Source organism: Paralichthys olivaceus, chromosome 14 (assembly GCF_024713975.1).
Source record: "Paralichthys olivaceus isolate ysfri-2021 chromosome 14, ASM2471397v2, whole genome shotgun sequence".
Taxonomy (NCBI): Eukaryota; Metazoa; Chordata; class Actinopteri; order Pleuronectiformes; family Paralichthyidae; genus Paralichthys; species Paralichthys olivaceus.
Window position 1 is genome coordinate 7,749,685 of NC_091106.1, and position 17,045 is coordinate 7,766,729.

Genomic DNA, 17,045 nt, shown 5'->3' on the forward strand with positions numbered 1-17,045 from the left:
TCACCTTTATTATGATATTTATCTTAAAATCATAGAAAATCACCCTGACAGGATTTATGAAACGGAGCAGAGAAAATAATCTTGAACTAGACACTATGAAAAAATATTTGCAGGGATAATAAGTCATAGATTGAATGTTGGATCGCTGACTGATCCAGTGGAGGATGAAGACAGCAGGGTTGACCTAATTGCGGTTTTGGTCCACTATACAACAGTTTAATGTGGTTATGAAGTTAAGGACGAGAGGATATAGACGTTTAGGCCTTTACAGCATCACTCACATCACTCAAGTTCAATCCAAACCAATGTGACATCTGACACCGAAACGCCCGACATAAATGCAGTGAGAGGGCTGGAAGAAATAAAGGCACTGGCAGAGCACAGCTCTGAACTCCAAAAAATGAAGTTGAAGGAAGATGAAAACCCCAAGAAATCCTGTTATTAATTTTTGACTCGACCCAGCACTGTTAAGTTGTTTTGGTCTTCATGTCGGCTAAGGCACCCTTTCTTTCTTTCTTTCTTTCTTCCTCCCTTGTCTTTCATGGCTGTTTTTGGGAATAGTTGTGAGGAAGAAGAGTTTTTGGGGTTTTCTAGAAAATGAGCACTGGCTTCCATTTTCCAAACTACACACGAGGAGGCTCACATTACTAAAAACGTACAACATCTGCCAGCGGTTTGGGGCAGAGGAAAGGAGTGGGGGAGGAGAAAGACAAGAAAAAAGCCACTTTATTCCATTTCAAATGTTCAAGCTCAATGTTGGACTTTTTTATAAATTCATGAAGTTCCAGCTCTGGAGCCGACGAGCCCTGACAGCTTTCCATCGACGGCCTCTTTTCACTTCGGTACGCGGATATTGCACAAGACAAGACGGGGAATGGAAAGAAACACTGGCCATTATAGGAAGCGAGGCATGGATGTGATGATTGGGAAACTTCACTGGGCCATGTTGGCCTGGATCAAATCATCTGGCCATTTTTTCGGCCACCATTTAGACCTCGTGTCAGCAACATGGCTGCTAATGCTACTTGAGCTTTCAGCAGAATTCTGCTGAACCCCACAGGCCCTGGCAGGAGTGTGATTTGGTTTGGATTGAGGAACATGTTGTAGGAATGTATCATATTATTCTGTTTTACTGTTGTGAAATACTGGACATTGCCAGGAAATTATACTGTTTGCGTAGCATGGTTCCTGACCACCCTGAATCCTGGAACCTCACGGAATAAAACTTTGTTCGCAGGAGAACAACAGAGCTGCACTCACCTCGTTGGTGTTGAGGGTGAGGATGCGATCCAGATCCTCTACTAGCTGCTTGAAAGTGGGTCTCTGGGAGGAGATGGCATGCCAGCAGTCTTTCATCATCATGTACCTGACAGAAATAAGATTAGTATTAGTTGAAACAAAGAAGATGAATGGATGGAAGGAGACAGAATTCAGTGTTTTAGGCTTTATTCAGTTTGTCCAAACTCAAGCTGCGGCACTCCTCGTCTACCTTGTCCTCACGTTTCTAAATCTGTTGAATGATTTATACCTCTGGGCCCAGGAGTCTCCATATTGAATCAATGATCTCTCACTTTTTCACATTTTGACAGACTGCTGCTAAACACACCTCCAGTGCTTTGTCTTCTTTTCACTGCTCTACTCTGTTCTCCAGTGTAGCACCATGGCAGAACTGTGCCATTGTCCAACAGATTGTGAATGAGGACACTGATAGCAGCCAGTCACAGCTGTGCAGAGCCTCTGACAGAGTGGACACAGAGCCCCAGAGTCATGGATCTGATGGAGACTGGGATGGGGCCGAGTCTCGTTGTAAGAGCGAGTCTGTGTTTGGGTCTCAGCTCGGTTCGGGAAGATGCCAGTTTGGCGGAGATGAACAACACTTACAGCTCGTTGGTGCAGTTGCCAGGCTTGTCCATGCGATGGCCCTCTTTGAGCAACTTGAAGAGCTCTTCGACGGGAATGCCAGGGTAGGGCGAGCCCCCAAGGGTGAAGATCTCCCACATCAGCACCCCAAATGACCAGCTGGTCAGAGAGAAACAAACATATATACATTAATAATCAATTTATGACATGAAAAGAATGACAGTGAAACAGAAGGATTGGTGTGTAAGTAGCGTTCAAGAGCTTCCAGCGTAATTTAAATAACATTAGCCCTGATGAGTGTCACTTTCCTTTAACCTACAGATAACTTACAGAGAGTTACTGAACCACAGTTTGGAAACAACTTCAACAGTGTGAGAACAGTGGTGTCAATGCCCTCTTTCTGCCGTCCGGTGGCTTGTGGCGCAAACCCACTCCCAGTGCCACTCTGGGCCTGATCTCAATGCTGGCTTTTGTTGCCGGGCTGGCTGGTCGTACAGGCTGCCATTGTCTGGTCACACCACACCAAAACAAACAGTAGACCACCCACAGCAGAATAAAAGGGACAGGTCCGGTTATGGCCAGTGAATATTAACTATTAACCACTTCCTCATAGCAGGATCCGGTAGTTAAATATCAACGATTCCATGCCACGGATTTTCCATCGCTGCAGACTATGCTGCATGTTTATATCACAGACCCAGAGGGTTACAAATGAATCATTTCTGCCCTGACAGCACGATTGATTCAGGTCCACACAAAGGGCTAAATTATAACACACAGACACATTTATAAACATGAATGTGCACACGCACATTAAGGCAGCCACGGGCCACGTTAGTGGTCCAGCCAGGCAAAGTCGGCATGGACAAGCAGGTCGGCTGTTTATCAGCTCGTCCATCTGTTTACACAACCAGGCCCAGGGTTTGGTCTGGCCTCTATCATAGGGTTTTATCTCTCCGCTTGTTGACATACTCATCTCTCCTTTCTGTGCTACTTCGTAAGTGTCTCTCAGCGCTCGTCAACCTGTCGACACAGCTTTGTGTGCACCTGCAACCAACTGTGACACGCCAAATAAACACGCACGCCAACATGCTCTGGGTCACTTTCATAGGCCTGGCATTCAACCTCACATGAGTCTTACCTCATTACGCTCATATATCTTGTTCATTAGGGTGTTCTCCTTGTGCTGAAGTTAATGATATTGACTCGAAAAGCAACATGAATATAAAATGTCAGAGAACCACTCGATACATGTGCATGCATCAGTGAATCTGATCAAACAATGATTCAAGGCTCTGGAACGTGGTGTACGAGCTGAAGGAATTTTTTGATTTCTCTGTGATGGGGAGGGATCAGACCCCCCCACCACCTAGCCTGGTAATGACTCTGTGTCTCTGGGCTTGAGCGACAACTCCTAACTCTTAACGCCAGCCCGAGCTGAGTCTCCGGGGTCCATTTGTCCAACAGGGGTTTCATTGGAATTCATGTATTCATTTAATCTGATGTCATGTATGGATCGCCTGTGCCTCTGGTAATGTTTGAGCATGAGAACACCCCCCCTCCATCCCACCCACTCGGCCCAACACCTCTCCTCATCTTCCTTCTCCCTTCACATGCCACGTGAAAAAGCCAATTACTAAAAGTGAGTGATGAAACATAATTAGCAGTGAGCTGAGAGAAAGGACTACAGTAGCCACTTGGTGCCTCCTGCCTCCTGCACTCCCCCAGTTTATTGATTGGTGCTGTGCTAAGGTACATGAAGGGCATCGTGTGTACGTACACATATTATTTATGTGCACAAACACACACACACATACATGGACAGTGCAGATATTCTCTATCCAAGTCCTTAACTGGATGATTGCTAGATTCTGTGTGCTACTGGTGTATGACTCACACACACAAATTCTCCTTTCCCAGGGGTCAACATGTAAGGCATTTATCTAATTGCCACATGCATTTTCTGCCGCCAGTGTCTGGAGCAGAAACTTCAAACAACACTGTCAGAATGCATAAGACTCAAACACCAAAAAGAGAGGGACGCTTTCCCTTTGTTCTGTTTTTAGAATGAGTGCTCTTCAACTTTAAAAAAAAAAGGGACAGAGACGGGTCAGCAATTCACATAGCAGATGAATGAAATTAAGAACGATGGGGTGAAAGGAGGGGGGGGGGGGATTATTTTGATCATGGAAGAGCTCCAAAAAACGATGAGCCTCATGTTCAAAGTGTTGCTGAATGAAGAGAGGAGAGTGAAGACGGGATGGCTGGCAGGGGGAGTTTGAGGGGGTGGTTGTAAGGAGAGCGAGGCCTGGGCTGGAGGCGCTGCCGTATTGTTGCATTTATACATGTGTGGAGGCCTAAAAGGAGGGGAGACTTCCGAGCCGAGCCGGAGGAGCGAGGGGTGAGGTGGTGGGAGAGGAGGTGCTTGGTGGGCTCTGGGCTCCTTCCAGGCCCTTTGAAGCTGGTCAGATTAGTAACACAGCATTGACTACAAGTCTAGCGTGAAATCCTCACTTTTGCCACAGACTGGCCAGCACTGGCCCCTTTTAACCAGTCAACCCCCTCGCATCTAACATTTACCAGCACTGCACCAAAAACACCTCACCCACTCCTGAAAAACAACCCTCTGAATCTGACTGCAGGCTACAAGAAACCCGCTGGGCTCCACGTTCAATCTCAAACAGCATGAAATAGATAGTTTACTGTGTTGGATAAGATTTATTTTTCATCACAGGTGTGTTGCAGTTTATTAGAATACTTACACGTCACTCTGGTGTGTGTAGACCCGGTCAAACAGCGCCTCTGGAGCCATCCATTTTACCGGAAGTCGACCCTGAGGACACACAGACGTGAAGGATCAGCCAAATTCCACACAAAAACACACAGGCACAAACACACACTACCTCTGAACACCTTCATTTCTGTCCTGTTCAGCATATTTGAATTCATTTACTGCTAAAAGATCTCATTACTCCGGGAGAGCCTGGGGAATACGACACTAGGCACCAGCAGTATAGAGCCTGTCTGGGAGGAGGATTTCCCAGAGGAACATTTAGATTGTTAATGCAATAGAGCTGATAAACAGGGTCGCAGATAAAGAGAGTTTATCTCCATGTGCCATTAAAACACTGGCTGGGAAGCTAAGCACGGCTCACAGGGCACATGATCAATATCTGTGTGGCAGCCTACGGGAAAGAACGATCACACTCTCAGTTATAAAGAAGCAACATCTAAATACATCTTTTTTGGCTGCTGTAAATACGAATGAGCAACAAGTTGAACTCGTATTGCATTATAAATTATCTCAGAGAAATATGACAATAATATGATCACTTAATATGGTCCCTTTCCTATTTGATTGAAGAAGAAATGTGGCACCACAATGACAGCTCTGTCATGACTGGTTTAACACAAGTGATCATCATTTAGCTGCTGTCATTTTCCTGATCATAAGTACCATCAACATCATTGCGTATTGTTGTTGTTGTTATTGTCAGATAGTTCTCAGCATGATGATGAAAAGGAAACCATGCATGCTAAATGAGGATGTGCAGGCAGCGCTGCTCTACGGTGGGAAATATAGACACTGCGGAGACGACAATTGTGTTTAAGCCGCTCCCCTCTATCTCTCTTTCTCACTCAATCTCTCTCTTTCACTGGCTCTCTTGCTGGCTCTCTCGCTGGCTAATTGTATAAGTGTCTGTGGAAGCAAAGGAACAAGAGACTGAGGGATAAACAAGGCAGAGTCTCCAGAAGCACTACATTCACAGGCTGCCTGGGAACCCGCGGCTTCTGCCAAGACACCAGCCGAGGGAGAGAGTGAAACAGAGAGATGAGGGATTCAGCGCAAAAGAGAGAGAGACGGGGTGGTCTAATCTCACACTGCGCCTCCCATAGACACCTCAAAGTGCCCATCCCTCAGTGTGCAGCATGCGGGTCGGCGACTCACATTGGTCGTCTTTTTATAGTAGTCGATGTTGTGGACGTCCCTGGCCAGGCCAAAGTCAGCAATCTTCATGACGTTGCTCTCTGTGACCAGGACATTCCTGGCTGCCAGGTCTCTGTGTATACACTGGTATGGAGAGAGTGAGGAATGAGTGGGGGGGAGGCAAAAAAAACAAGAGGAGACAAAAGAGGTGAGGAGGACACAGGTTGGAAAAAGTGAGGGGAAGAGAAGAATAAGACAGTTACCTCATTCCATAAATAAATAAACTCGGACACAGGTGTATACTTAAATTTGAATGGTCTTAAAATGTTTGTGCAAGTAATTGTGCAGAAATATCCTGCACAGCGGTAACACATGACTGAATAACATGACGCCACAGCGACTGCACCAACAAGAACATGTCTGAATAAGTAAAGATTCTTCACATACTTCGCCACATACTGTAAATGGCGTGGAGTGTGTGCATCAGTGCACATGTGCAAGCATGTATATGTGTGTGCGTGTGTGTATGCGTGTGCTCTGTCGCATTCCAACTGTGAGGGGGAGCGTGAGGCTGCGTTTGGCCAACATGGCCATACCCCCATTGTGAGAACTTCATAATTCTTCCACACAGAAGGGCTTTTGTTGTGGAATGAGAGACAATGTGGGGATTGGGCAGAGGGTCAGCGTAGTGTTTTTAGGAGACAATATTCCCACAGTGACGCACAAGCAAGCTTCCATTGCAAAAAACTCCCTGGGTACAGCACATCAAAACACTGTGTGGACTGCCTGCAGAGGGGGAGTGAGGACAGGACTTTGAGTGTTTGCGTGTGTCGTCCCCTTACCTTCTGCGATGCTAGGTACTCCATGCCCCGTGCCACCTGGTACGTGCAGGAGACCAGGTCTTTGAAAGTGAGCTGTTCGTCTGAGACGCGGGCAATGTCGTAGGAGTATTCCATGCCAGGGGGCCGACGGGCTCGGAGGTACTCCCTGAGGTTGCCTTTGGAGGCGTACTCCACTATCACATAGAGAGGGCCTGCAGTGGAGAAAAGACTCACATTACCTTTTGAACACGGTTATAAATTATTCCCTTTGAGAGAAAGTGGCAGTGAACAAAATTCAGGGTGAAATTTGCATGGAATACATAAAGAACAGACACCTCTCTTTCGAATGTTAAGAAAATGTTTCTTCTGTTCTGTTTCTGTTCTTTTTCCACTCTTCACATCTAATTAAAATCCAACTACATGACATTCAAATGGCTTCTAGCTTTGTCCAAAGAGCAAAAGCACCTTGACATACACGAACTGTCTGATGTGGTCTGATGACACATTTCATGAACGTGTTTGAAGCATGCAGCAACCTTTATAATAAATATAAATTTATAATATTGTAGAGTTAAAGCTATGGTTGGTAATCCTGGAAAAGCTAGGAAGAGCTTCTTCTCTTTTGTCGGCCCTCTCATCAAACATATGAAAGTGCAGTGACTGACCACTGCTAGAGTCCGACTTTTCTGTGACTCGCTTGCTAATGTCAGGCTATTATCTCTGCATGTCGTCACTGAGAGCGGGAACGTCAGTTTGTGACAAATTGCTTGTGTTTATTACATTCCTGCAAGGGCCACAGACACTTATTTCACCAGACAATGTTATTGTTGTTGGCTGTCGGAATGCGAAGAGGATTTCAACAAATTCTATAGAACATGTTTCAGAAACTTCCCAACCCTAATTTTAACTCGGCAGAATATATCCCGTGCTACTCACCTTCTTGTGTACAGGCCCCCAAAAGATTAATGATGTTCTTGTGTTTGCCGATCATCTTCATCATCTCCATCTCTGACACCAGGTCAGACAGGTCTTTCTCAGTGGCGTCATCTAAGAAACAGAAGAAGATGGATGAGAGTTGTCAGACCAAACTCCGCAAAAACAAACACACCACTCCATTTGGACTCTGGACTAGGGGGCAATTCAGACAACACCCTGTTTTGTTGGAGCGTCTGAATAAGCGTGGCTGAAGGACAATGTGGGCTAAAGTTACGGCAGGGGAGTGAGGGAAGCTCTTCATGCAGACTACAGAGACATCCTTTCAGTCCCAGGAGGAGGGAGGAGGAATTAAAGAAGCTCAATCTGGATTCATTATCTGCTGCACTGGCTACTTTTTAATGGGGCTGATTGAGGCGCTACAGTTAGAATAGCATTGCCTGCATTCCTGTGCACCATTACCTTACCTGAAGTGGTTCTTTCCCTTGTGTAGGTGGGTCCAGTGGCCTGCTGCTGTACCTGATCTCACCCCCCAACCAACCTCAAACCAACCCAGCGCCCCCTCCTGCTGCTTTCATTAATCACTCCAGTGCTGCTGGTGTGACTCGCCTCTTTGTGTGGGTGCTGACTGAGCTCCAGCCAGCTGCTGCTCTGAGGTCAGGTATGTGACCGCCCCTAACCCTCACCTACCCAACTCGCTCCCCCAAGCCGTCACTCAGCAGCCACCAATAACAAATAATAATGGCAGCCCAGGGCTCCGCCTGGCCCTTTTTTTCTGAACCCTGACTGGAGGATAAATCATCTACTCAGGTTGCCCATAAGACATAACGAAGCAGTGTACAATATATCTCATCCCACTGGTGTGATGTTAAACACAAGCCCGACGTTTACCATTACAGCCTCAGTGTGATTGTGCACCGGGACAAGGACCACTTACCTTTCAGCATCTTAACAGCGACAGTCACGGCTTCCTTAGGTTTGTCCTTATCGATGCCCAGGGCCTCTGCCATTACAACTTGGCCGAAGCAGCCTTCACCGAGGGGTTTGCCCAGGGTCAACCTGCAGCCGCGAGACAGCAACACAGAGAGAAACACACAAAAAAACAAACAGATTGATTAGCTGCCTGATCACCGATTAAAAACTCTGACTGTGACATCGATTCCCTAACTGTGCAGAAACAGGTTAGATAGAGAGTAAGAGTGACAGAGGGAAAGAAACCAGGCACAGAGCCAGTTTCTCAACCTCACCCTGTCTTTTTTTTTACTCGATTGCTCCCTCTGTTTCAATCAGATTGTGTCTGTGTGAGTGCTTTATTGGCGCAGTGACTGCAACCCGTGCCAGGGCAGTAGGTAGGAAGGCAGACGTGGCAAAGATAATCACCTGATAAAGCCAGCAAGAGGCTCTCATTTATAAACCCTTTACCCTGCCCTGGCATGCCATCCAATATACACTCTTTACAAGTCATTACACAGGGCTTAGCTTAGCCCCAACACATTAGCTTGTGATGGATGGAATTCTGGCTTTGTGTTTCCATACAGGTGCGTCTGACTTCAGTGCCAGATGGAAATTTTAAGTACTATTTTAATGTCATAATAGATGGTGTGTTAAACTTAATGTCCAAACTTCATTTCACTATTACAATTATCACTGCAATAATCTATCACAGGGATGCCTACTTGACCTTTCAGTTAGTGTTCCCTGGTGTTTTTCATTTGATTGACAGGTGTTGGTCCCATCCCTAAGGCTTAGTATCCTGGCTATGTAAACAATCACACTGCGCACCGCAAAGCCGAGGGCCTGAGGCCGGCGCCCTGCCATAGTAACACAATCCCCTATCTGTCCGCACAAGCTCGCCACGCTCAATGGCAACCATTCTGTCTGTCCAGCCACACATAATCAATGTTATTTTTCCTCTGCGCAAACCGCAAACGTTAGCATTCCTCTGTGTTCTGCAATCCCAACATGATCCCTCAGGCGCTGGGATGACAGGCGAGGAATAAATCCCAAACACAGAGATGTATTCAGCCTAGACAAAACATCCCTTTCGGTTGGTTCATCAATTAAAATCAAAATCTTTTCACCAGAATGCCGTTCTGCATGTGCGCAGAGTCGGGATAGATTTTTCTTTTCCACTGATGAGGGATGATAAAATTTATGATCCCAGCTCTTTTTTTTTTTTTACAACCATTTTAACAAAAGACAGACATTCATGTTAATGCTTTGGGATTTTCCCCTTGTCTTTCAAAACCAGAGGCCTCGAGTGGGTATTAAACTCCCATAACCTTCGCTGTTCCATTAAATCCAGCCTGAAGCTTATCACTGGCCACTGCAACTGTGACTAACCGAAACCTCAGCGGCGCTAAGTCCTCTGGTATGAAACTGAGCAAACACTCCTCGCCCAAACATGCAGATGAAAGCAGGGAGTTGCAAACCACTAATTAGCACAGCTCGTCATCAGAAGCATTTGTGTGTGTGAGTGAGAGTGTGATGTAGCAGGGGTTGTAATGAAGAGACAGGGAGGTAGGAGGGGGCCGGGTGCCAAGTTCAGGTCGTTTCACTACAGCAGCAGCCACCACAGCCATTATTCACTGGGTAGTTATGATTGTCTGCTGTCTATCAGTGTTAATCACACTCTTAATCAACGACAATATGATCATTTAGCAGCTGAGATACAAACAAACAGATGCTCATCGTGTTAATGTTGCTGTTATCCACTATTGAAATGCACCTTTAAACCAAAGACAGTTGAAGACAAAGAACAAGGGTGTAGCACTGACAGTTGTCAAACAGTCACTGTATGCAGGCCTTGAATTTCAATATGAGTGAGTTTTAGAAATAACTCTTTGATAATCAGATGAAAGTGGAGGAGCAGATCAGCATTTTAAAGACTTCAAGCTGGAGCTGAATCAGGTTCACATTATGTATTATGCATTTCATAAAATGACTTGTGATCAGGACAAGGTCACAATCACTTCTGTAGCGCTAGAAATCGATCACAAGTCAGTAAAACCAGTAGAAAACCTATCATGTTTTCATATTTTCTTTTTGCGGTATAGTTTCACTGTAACATAAATTACAAGTACATATATGCACGTCACTCACCTGTCTCGGGCAAACTCCCAGCGTGGATCCTCAGGAAGGTCGTACTCAGGAATCGGTTCGTCGTGCGCCGAGCTCCGCCGTGTCGTGATGCGTACCAGCGGCGTACTAGAGTTCATGGAAGAGCTCGAGTCTGCCGACACCTACAGTAAAGAGAAATATTGGCTGATCACCGCAGTCTGGGTTCATAGGTCAGATAAAGCTCCAAGACATCACTAGAGGAGTCAGAGTAGACGTGTGAATATTTGATTGACTGTGGTATTTCTTACTGGTTAATATGGAACATTAATGTGTCAAGTATCTATCTTTAATTTTACAGCTTAAACAATAGCGAAGAATCTGTCTCAGGGCCAGAAATGTTTTCTTTAGTGATCATTAAGAAGCCTCGCCTCTGTCCCAGAGGCTCATCTGGCATCTCTCCACCCTAACCTTACCTTGAAACAGGAATCAAGTCTCTCCGCAGAATGAAATCCAACATTGCACCTTTTAGTTATTGAAGGAAAAGCATGGCTCACACACAGAGAAAAAAAGCTCTGGCTGCATTCTGAGGCAGCAGTGCTAACTTCCTTAAAAATGCCTGCATGCCTTCTAAATGAGGCTGGAGGTGGTTTGTTTAAAATATCACAACATATTGCATGCTAAAATCCAAGTGATACATGTTTTTTCACCCATGCAGCTTTCATTATATTTTGCAGCATTACCCTCCTATATTCATGTATATTTGCAGTCTGTCATTGTATTTCTGCAGCATGCCTGCAGTGCAGTGTGTTTTTCTCCTCTAGGGGTGTTAGATGCCTTTAGAACTCTTTATCTACTTTCTGTTACCTGGCGGCGCAGAGGGATCTGCTTGCTCAGTTTGTGCACAGCCGGTTGGCCGCCAAAGTCTGGTTTCTTTGCCGTGTTCCTCATGCGGCACACCACCACGATGCCCACCATGCAGGCAATGAGGAAGACGCCAGCGCAGTATATAGCGATCTCCACGTAGTCTGGGGAGAAGGGCCCTGGGGTTTTCTCGAGGGCTGAGGGAAATAAAGATGGACGTCAGTAAAAGAAAGTTAGAGTTAATCACTCTCGCACACACACACACACATGACTGACACACAGGCACATTCTTCATTTGAACACACATGGGTATCAGACAGGCAAACACAGAGACAGATGCTGACGGAGATGACTCATGGTGTTAATATAATCACGATTGGCAGGCGAACTAAACAAAATGATTTTGTAGCGTCCTCCACTCTCTCTATTCTTTCCAACGGAGACATTTTTAACCTAACTGTAGGTCTGAACAGATTATAATAAATCTTCACTCAGCCTGTGCAACCAAGCCCGCACATGTCTGCACTCTGTGCTAACCTTCAAAATACGCGAGCATAAACACAGACCCACAGACAACAGAACAATATGCGTTTCACTTCAAAATGCAAACAAGGGAGAGCGGTGTCCTTCGTGGATGTATATATGGCCTGAACTTCCTGTCGAGGAAATGAGTAGAGTTGGTGTGTGTGTGCATGTGTGTGTGTGTTTGCTACATAAATGGACTGTTCCATAATGCATAGCCCTTAAGACCACAAACAAGGCTCTTGTGCAGCACAGCCAGCCGAGCAGCCCGTCAGCCAGCTGGAGGTGAAGCTCCATATAGGAACCTTTCTCCTGTCTGCCTCGTATCGGCTGGTCCACAGCACATGCGATGAAGCAACAGCCCCGATGGCGCCACTGGCGCACATAGAGAAAATCAAGGCCAATAAATATTACATATTACTCCCAAAGGAAATGGCTTGTCTGTGATCATTATGATGTATTGTTTACAGACAAAAATAATATTATCTCATTACAATATAAAGCGAGTGTTGTCTGTTAAGCAATGCAAACACTCATCTACTCTCATCGATCATTTAATGCCCACTCTACTTTTGGCCAGAACTCTCGCAGAAACATTTGTTCTGCTTCGCCTCGAGTGAACTTGTGCAGACTCCCACACGGAGTTTGATGTATCTGATCCTTTGGTATGCATAATTACAGACCAAACATACAGCGACAGACAAAAATAGGATAAAACAAGTTGACAAATGGGAACACACACACACAAATGGACAAACATTCGCATGCACGAGATTCACATTGAGAGGTTTGGCCCTGATAATTGAGAAAGTCAAGCCAACTTGAAGCAAGTGTTGAGCTTTAGCTTTCGACCTTTATTTCAAGAGGAAATAAGGATCTTAAAAGTAGGCAATTATCAGAGCCAGGAAATAGGTGGAGAAACGTTTTGAGGTGTAAGTGAAATACATGTGAGGATAAAATCTTTTTTTGACATGCAGAACCAAAGTGTGGCACTGAAAAGTTTTCCCAAAGGAGCTGGAGAGAGACGTTACAGAGGGAAGAGAGGAGGCGGGAGACAAACCCTCCCCTGCTTCTGGAGTCTGGAGACACTCGAGCTGCTCTGGGAGCTCCACTTCCGCCTGAGAGTTATAATAAGTCTTCTGCTAACTACCCCGTTATCTGCTCTGAGCTTTCAACAGCTTGCCAATCCCAATAATATTATGGAATATATGCTCCCTGCTCTTACGTTACATTGTTTTGGATGATGACTGTGATGGTTCATCTGATATTTGAGCAGCGTCCCGGTGGGAGGGTTTACCTTCCTTAGAGGTCATTGCAATTACATAATCCAACAGTTTTAGACAAGAAAACAAAAAGAGAAAGGAGAAGGGGATAGTTTTCAAGTGTATATACCTGGAAGCACCATCAACCAAGCAGTGTGATAGGAGATCCCGATAGAATTACCCGCCAAGCACGTATACTCCCCAGCATCTTCAAATGTTACATTGGGCAAGTAGAGAACTTCTATCTCCTTATCTGTGGTGTTAACACCTGCGGTCTGGGAGAGGAGAAGAGGAGGAAGAGCAGGAAGAGGAGGAAGAGAGGGTCAAAGATAAGGAACGGAAAAGAGAAACAGGGAGGACGAGTCACAGAGAAGGATGAGGGAGGACAGAGAAAGAGAAACAAAATGAGACCCACAACACCAGGAGAGAAATAAGAGGAACTGGATGACGTCCGTTGTGGAATTCCCATCTAGAGCAAAGGATTATGGGAGTTTCCATGGGTGGCTAGGGGGAGGCTTCATAAGTAAAGACATAGATAGAGCCCAGTATGCCACCAAAACACAGGAAAATTTAGTCAATGCACCAAAAATAAAAACCCAAAAGGTTCCCATCACCAACAGAACCTGCTAAAAGAGACCAGTCCACACTGGTCTGGTCACATGCACAAACAAACATAGAGAGCATGGAGAGCACTGCACTGCAACACCATACAGCATCTTGACACAGCTTGCTACACAGGTGGAGATGGATACAATTGAAAGAGAAGAAAGAAGGAAGAGGTGAGACGCTAGCTGTGACAAGGTGTAGGTATGCAGGTCCGAGCAGTGCTTCCATGGCTGCACACAGTCTCTACAGTGGAGGGAGCAGCTGAAACACAAGAGGTCCAACATTAAGGGGGAACAGAGGGTCAGTGAGGCCCAGGACCACCAAGAGACCACCAGCGGGATCACCACCACAGCACAGCAGGTCAGGGACGAGGCCCAGGAAACCACACCGGGAAGGAGGGTAGATGGAGTCGAGTCTCAGGGGGTTACCTGGGATGACAGTCAGCCAGCCCGACTGGTTGGCCTCGCCTATATAATTGGAGACTTTACAGATATACTCTCCGGCATCGTCCTCGGTCACGTTGGTGAGGGTGAGCACCTCCACATCCGAGCTGTTAATACCTGAACGCTGCAATCCACACATACACATATCAAGACTCAAACATGGTAAATCTAAATAAATACGTATAATTAATCAGACAGGCATGCAAATATCTTGACTACAGCTACTGGATATGGATCTGCAGGATAGAAGAGACAGCAGGAATCACCACCAAGTGCCAGGAAGGGAAAGACCTATCAGCTAATAAGGAAGGAAATGTAATGATTAGTTCCTGAACCAGTCTGAGCTTTGAATATATCCGAAACACCTGAAACCAAGAAAACAATAACAAGAGTGAAGAATTTGATTCCAATCAAGAGGATAAACTGAAAATGAAGAAGTGAAGGAACGTACCTTTAGCACACGGACATAGGGGTGTCCATCTGGGCCATAGCGACTGCCGTTCTGAGTGATGTGTTTCAGCCACTGGATGTGAGGCTGGGCGTCGCTGTAGACCTTGCAGACAAAGCGGGCATCCTCTCCCACATGCACGGTGGTGTTGGCCGGGAGACCAGCCTGGAGAATGGGCCGGTGAGGGGAGCGTTCTGTCAGGAGCAAGAAAATGCTGGTGTTAAAACTGGGTATTACCATGTAAATCTGACACCTTTAACAAAGTGCAAACCGTTTGAGAAGTGCACAACTGCATGTAATGTGAATGTTTCCCAACAATCCTGACACTTAAAATCTAACTGCACCTCTTTCTTATCTCTGAAGCATTTAAAGGCTTCACACTAGAGATGGGGAGCATTTTATCTCCGAAACAAAAATAACTGCATGAGATGGAAGAGGACTCCTCATGAGTGTATATGTATATGTTGCATATGAGGGAGGAGGTTAAACTATCATGCACCAGTGTAACAAGTGAAACACCTTGGTAGCACCCCCACATCCATCCAGCTCTCTGCATTCTCTTACATGCAAACATTAGGCTGTGAATCCAAACAGAGCGAGACCTGTTGAACAATGCCCCCTTTCAAAACACTGCAAGGCCTTCACAACCACACGGATGAGCCCACCAACCCCCACACTGACGGCAACCACCCGCTGCCACCCCACACGCACACACACATAATGACATCACTCAGCCTTGGGCAATCCACTGACTTTCCAAAACAGAGCCTTAAGGCTTAAGGTAGGTGCAGTCAGTGAATTCATTTGTGCTTTGTGTGAGTGTGTGTGTGAGTGTGTGTGTGTGTGTCTGTGTGTGTGTGTGTGTGTGTGTGTGTGTGTAAGGTCGGGGGTGGGTCATGGGGGATGGTCAGAGGGGTGAGGCTGTGTGATAAGGGTAGGCTGGGTTTAAGACTGAAAAAGGGAGAAAGCATTAGGAGGGTGAACTGAGGGAAGAAAGGGGGATCAACAGATGGAGAGTAGAGAAAATAAGAGCAGAGATCTCGTCCGTGTCTCCGACCACCTCCCTGTATTCCACCTCCATCTTTCTCAAATCTGTCAGATCAGATGATTCCCACCCCACCTTCTCTCTCCCCATCTCCCTCCTCCTCCCTGCACATTCCTAGGACCAGCCTTGTTTATTGTCTCTCTCTCTTTCTTTCCCCCCTATTTTCTCTCCTCCTCCATCTGACACAGGCCTTTTTACACTCTCAATCTTTCCTGGACAGAAAAGTAAACCCACAAATAAAAAACAGTCTGAGAAGATTACTTAAAAAAGGGCAGAAAGTAACTTCTATTGATGTTGTGTGGAAACAAACTCAAGTTCGACAACTGTGAGAGATATTTTCATTATAACCATCATTATTTTAAAATTCAAGCTGGGCTGTTTAAAGCTCCACAGCAAGACAATTCAGACCCAATGACAGAGAGGGTGTGTGGTGCAAGAAAATAGGCCACTTCATGATTATAGAGAAACCCCACAATAAAAGTTTGTGGAGCAATTCTTGATTAAATTAAAAAAGGAATTTAAGAAAAAAAGTATGTGTGTGTTGGTGTTGAGCAAGTGTAGTTATTTTATGGCCCATCGACCTCACACAGAAAAACTGCACTTACATCGGGAAAAACAGAAAGAGAAACACAATAAGATGACTATAAATTATTGTCTTCTCAGTCTGCAGCATGGAGCATGAAGGAATGGTGACATAAAAAACCGACAGGTCCAAACTGAAAGAAAGAGCAGACGCTGAGCTGCTTGTGCATGTTTTGCTGTGACCAACATGTAGTGACCCGTTTCAAAACTGAGTCCGTTTATCAATTAAGTAATTAGTTGAGTAATTTGGCAGCAGCGGTGGTGGGATGGTGGCAGAAAGAAGCATGAGAAGACAGACCAGGGGCATTCCATGGCGTCCCATGCGAGACTGGTGAACTCTGGGTAACCTGGAGGCTTGGCACACAGGGCCCTAAGGGTCGGGGAGGGGCAGAGGCACAGGAGGGGCGCTGCATGGCACAGGATGGCATGGGGCTGCCGACAAAGTGCCGCACGGTCGTAGGTTGCCACAGTTCTGACTCAAACAGCCACAATGTCTGTTTTGACGCGTCCTGTGTGTCTGCTCGCGGATGTCCAACTGCGGCCTGTTGTCCAGAGGCCAGTTTGAACCAGAAAAAGCCGGCTACCTCTTGCTTTTAATGGCTGATCCTGCAAGTCACTTGGACAAAAAAAAGACTGATAAGAACAACCTTTTCTATCTGTTTCCCCACTTTCTT

At 45.9% G+C, this 17,045-nt stretch overlaps 1 protein-coding gene across 2 annotated transcripts in view; it reads right to left on the reverse strand.

Moving 5' to 3' along the window:
- Positions 1 to 17,045, reverse strand: part of fgfr2 (fibroblast growth factor receptor 2) — a 37,495-nt gene that overhangs the window by 1,975 nt on the left and 18,475 nt on the right. The window contains exons 7-17 of one of the 2 annotated variants that reach the window (XM_069538511.1): positions 14,748 to 14,938; positions 14,282 to 14,420; positions 11,467 to 11,660; positions 10,645 to 10,784; positions 8,480 to 8,601; positions 7,546 to 7,656; positions 6,631 to 6,821; positions 5,810 to 5,932; positions 4,623 to 4,693; positions 1,882 to 2,019; positions 1,261 to 1,366 (exon numbers count right to left, since the gene is read on the reverse strand). In XM_069538511.1, coding sequence (XP_069394612.1) covers positions 1,261 to 1,366; positions 1,882 to 2,019; positions 4,623 to 4,693; positions 5,810 to 5,932; positions 6,631 to 6,821; positions 7,546 to 7,656; positions 8,480 to 8,601; positions 10,645 to 10,784; positions 11,467 to 11,660; positions 14,282 to 14,420; positions 14,748 to 14,938 — 1,526 coding nt within the window. Of the gene's footprint in view, positions 1 to 1,260; positions 1,367 to 1,881; positions 2,020 to 4,622; positions 4,694 to 5,809; positions 5,933 to 6,630; positions 6,822 to 7,545; positions 7,657 to 8,479; positions 8,602 to 10,644; positions 10,785 to 11,466; positions 11,661 to 13,377; positions 13,523 to 14,281; positions 14,421 to 14,747; positions 14,939 to 17,045 lie in introns of both variants that reach the window. The other variant, XM_069538510.1, reaches the window with a different exon arrangement.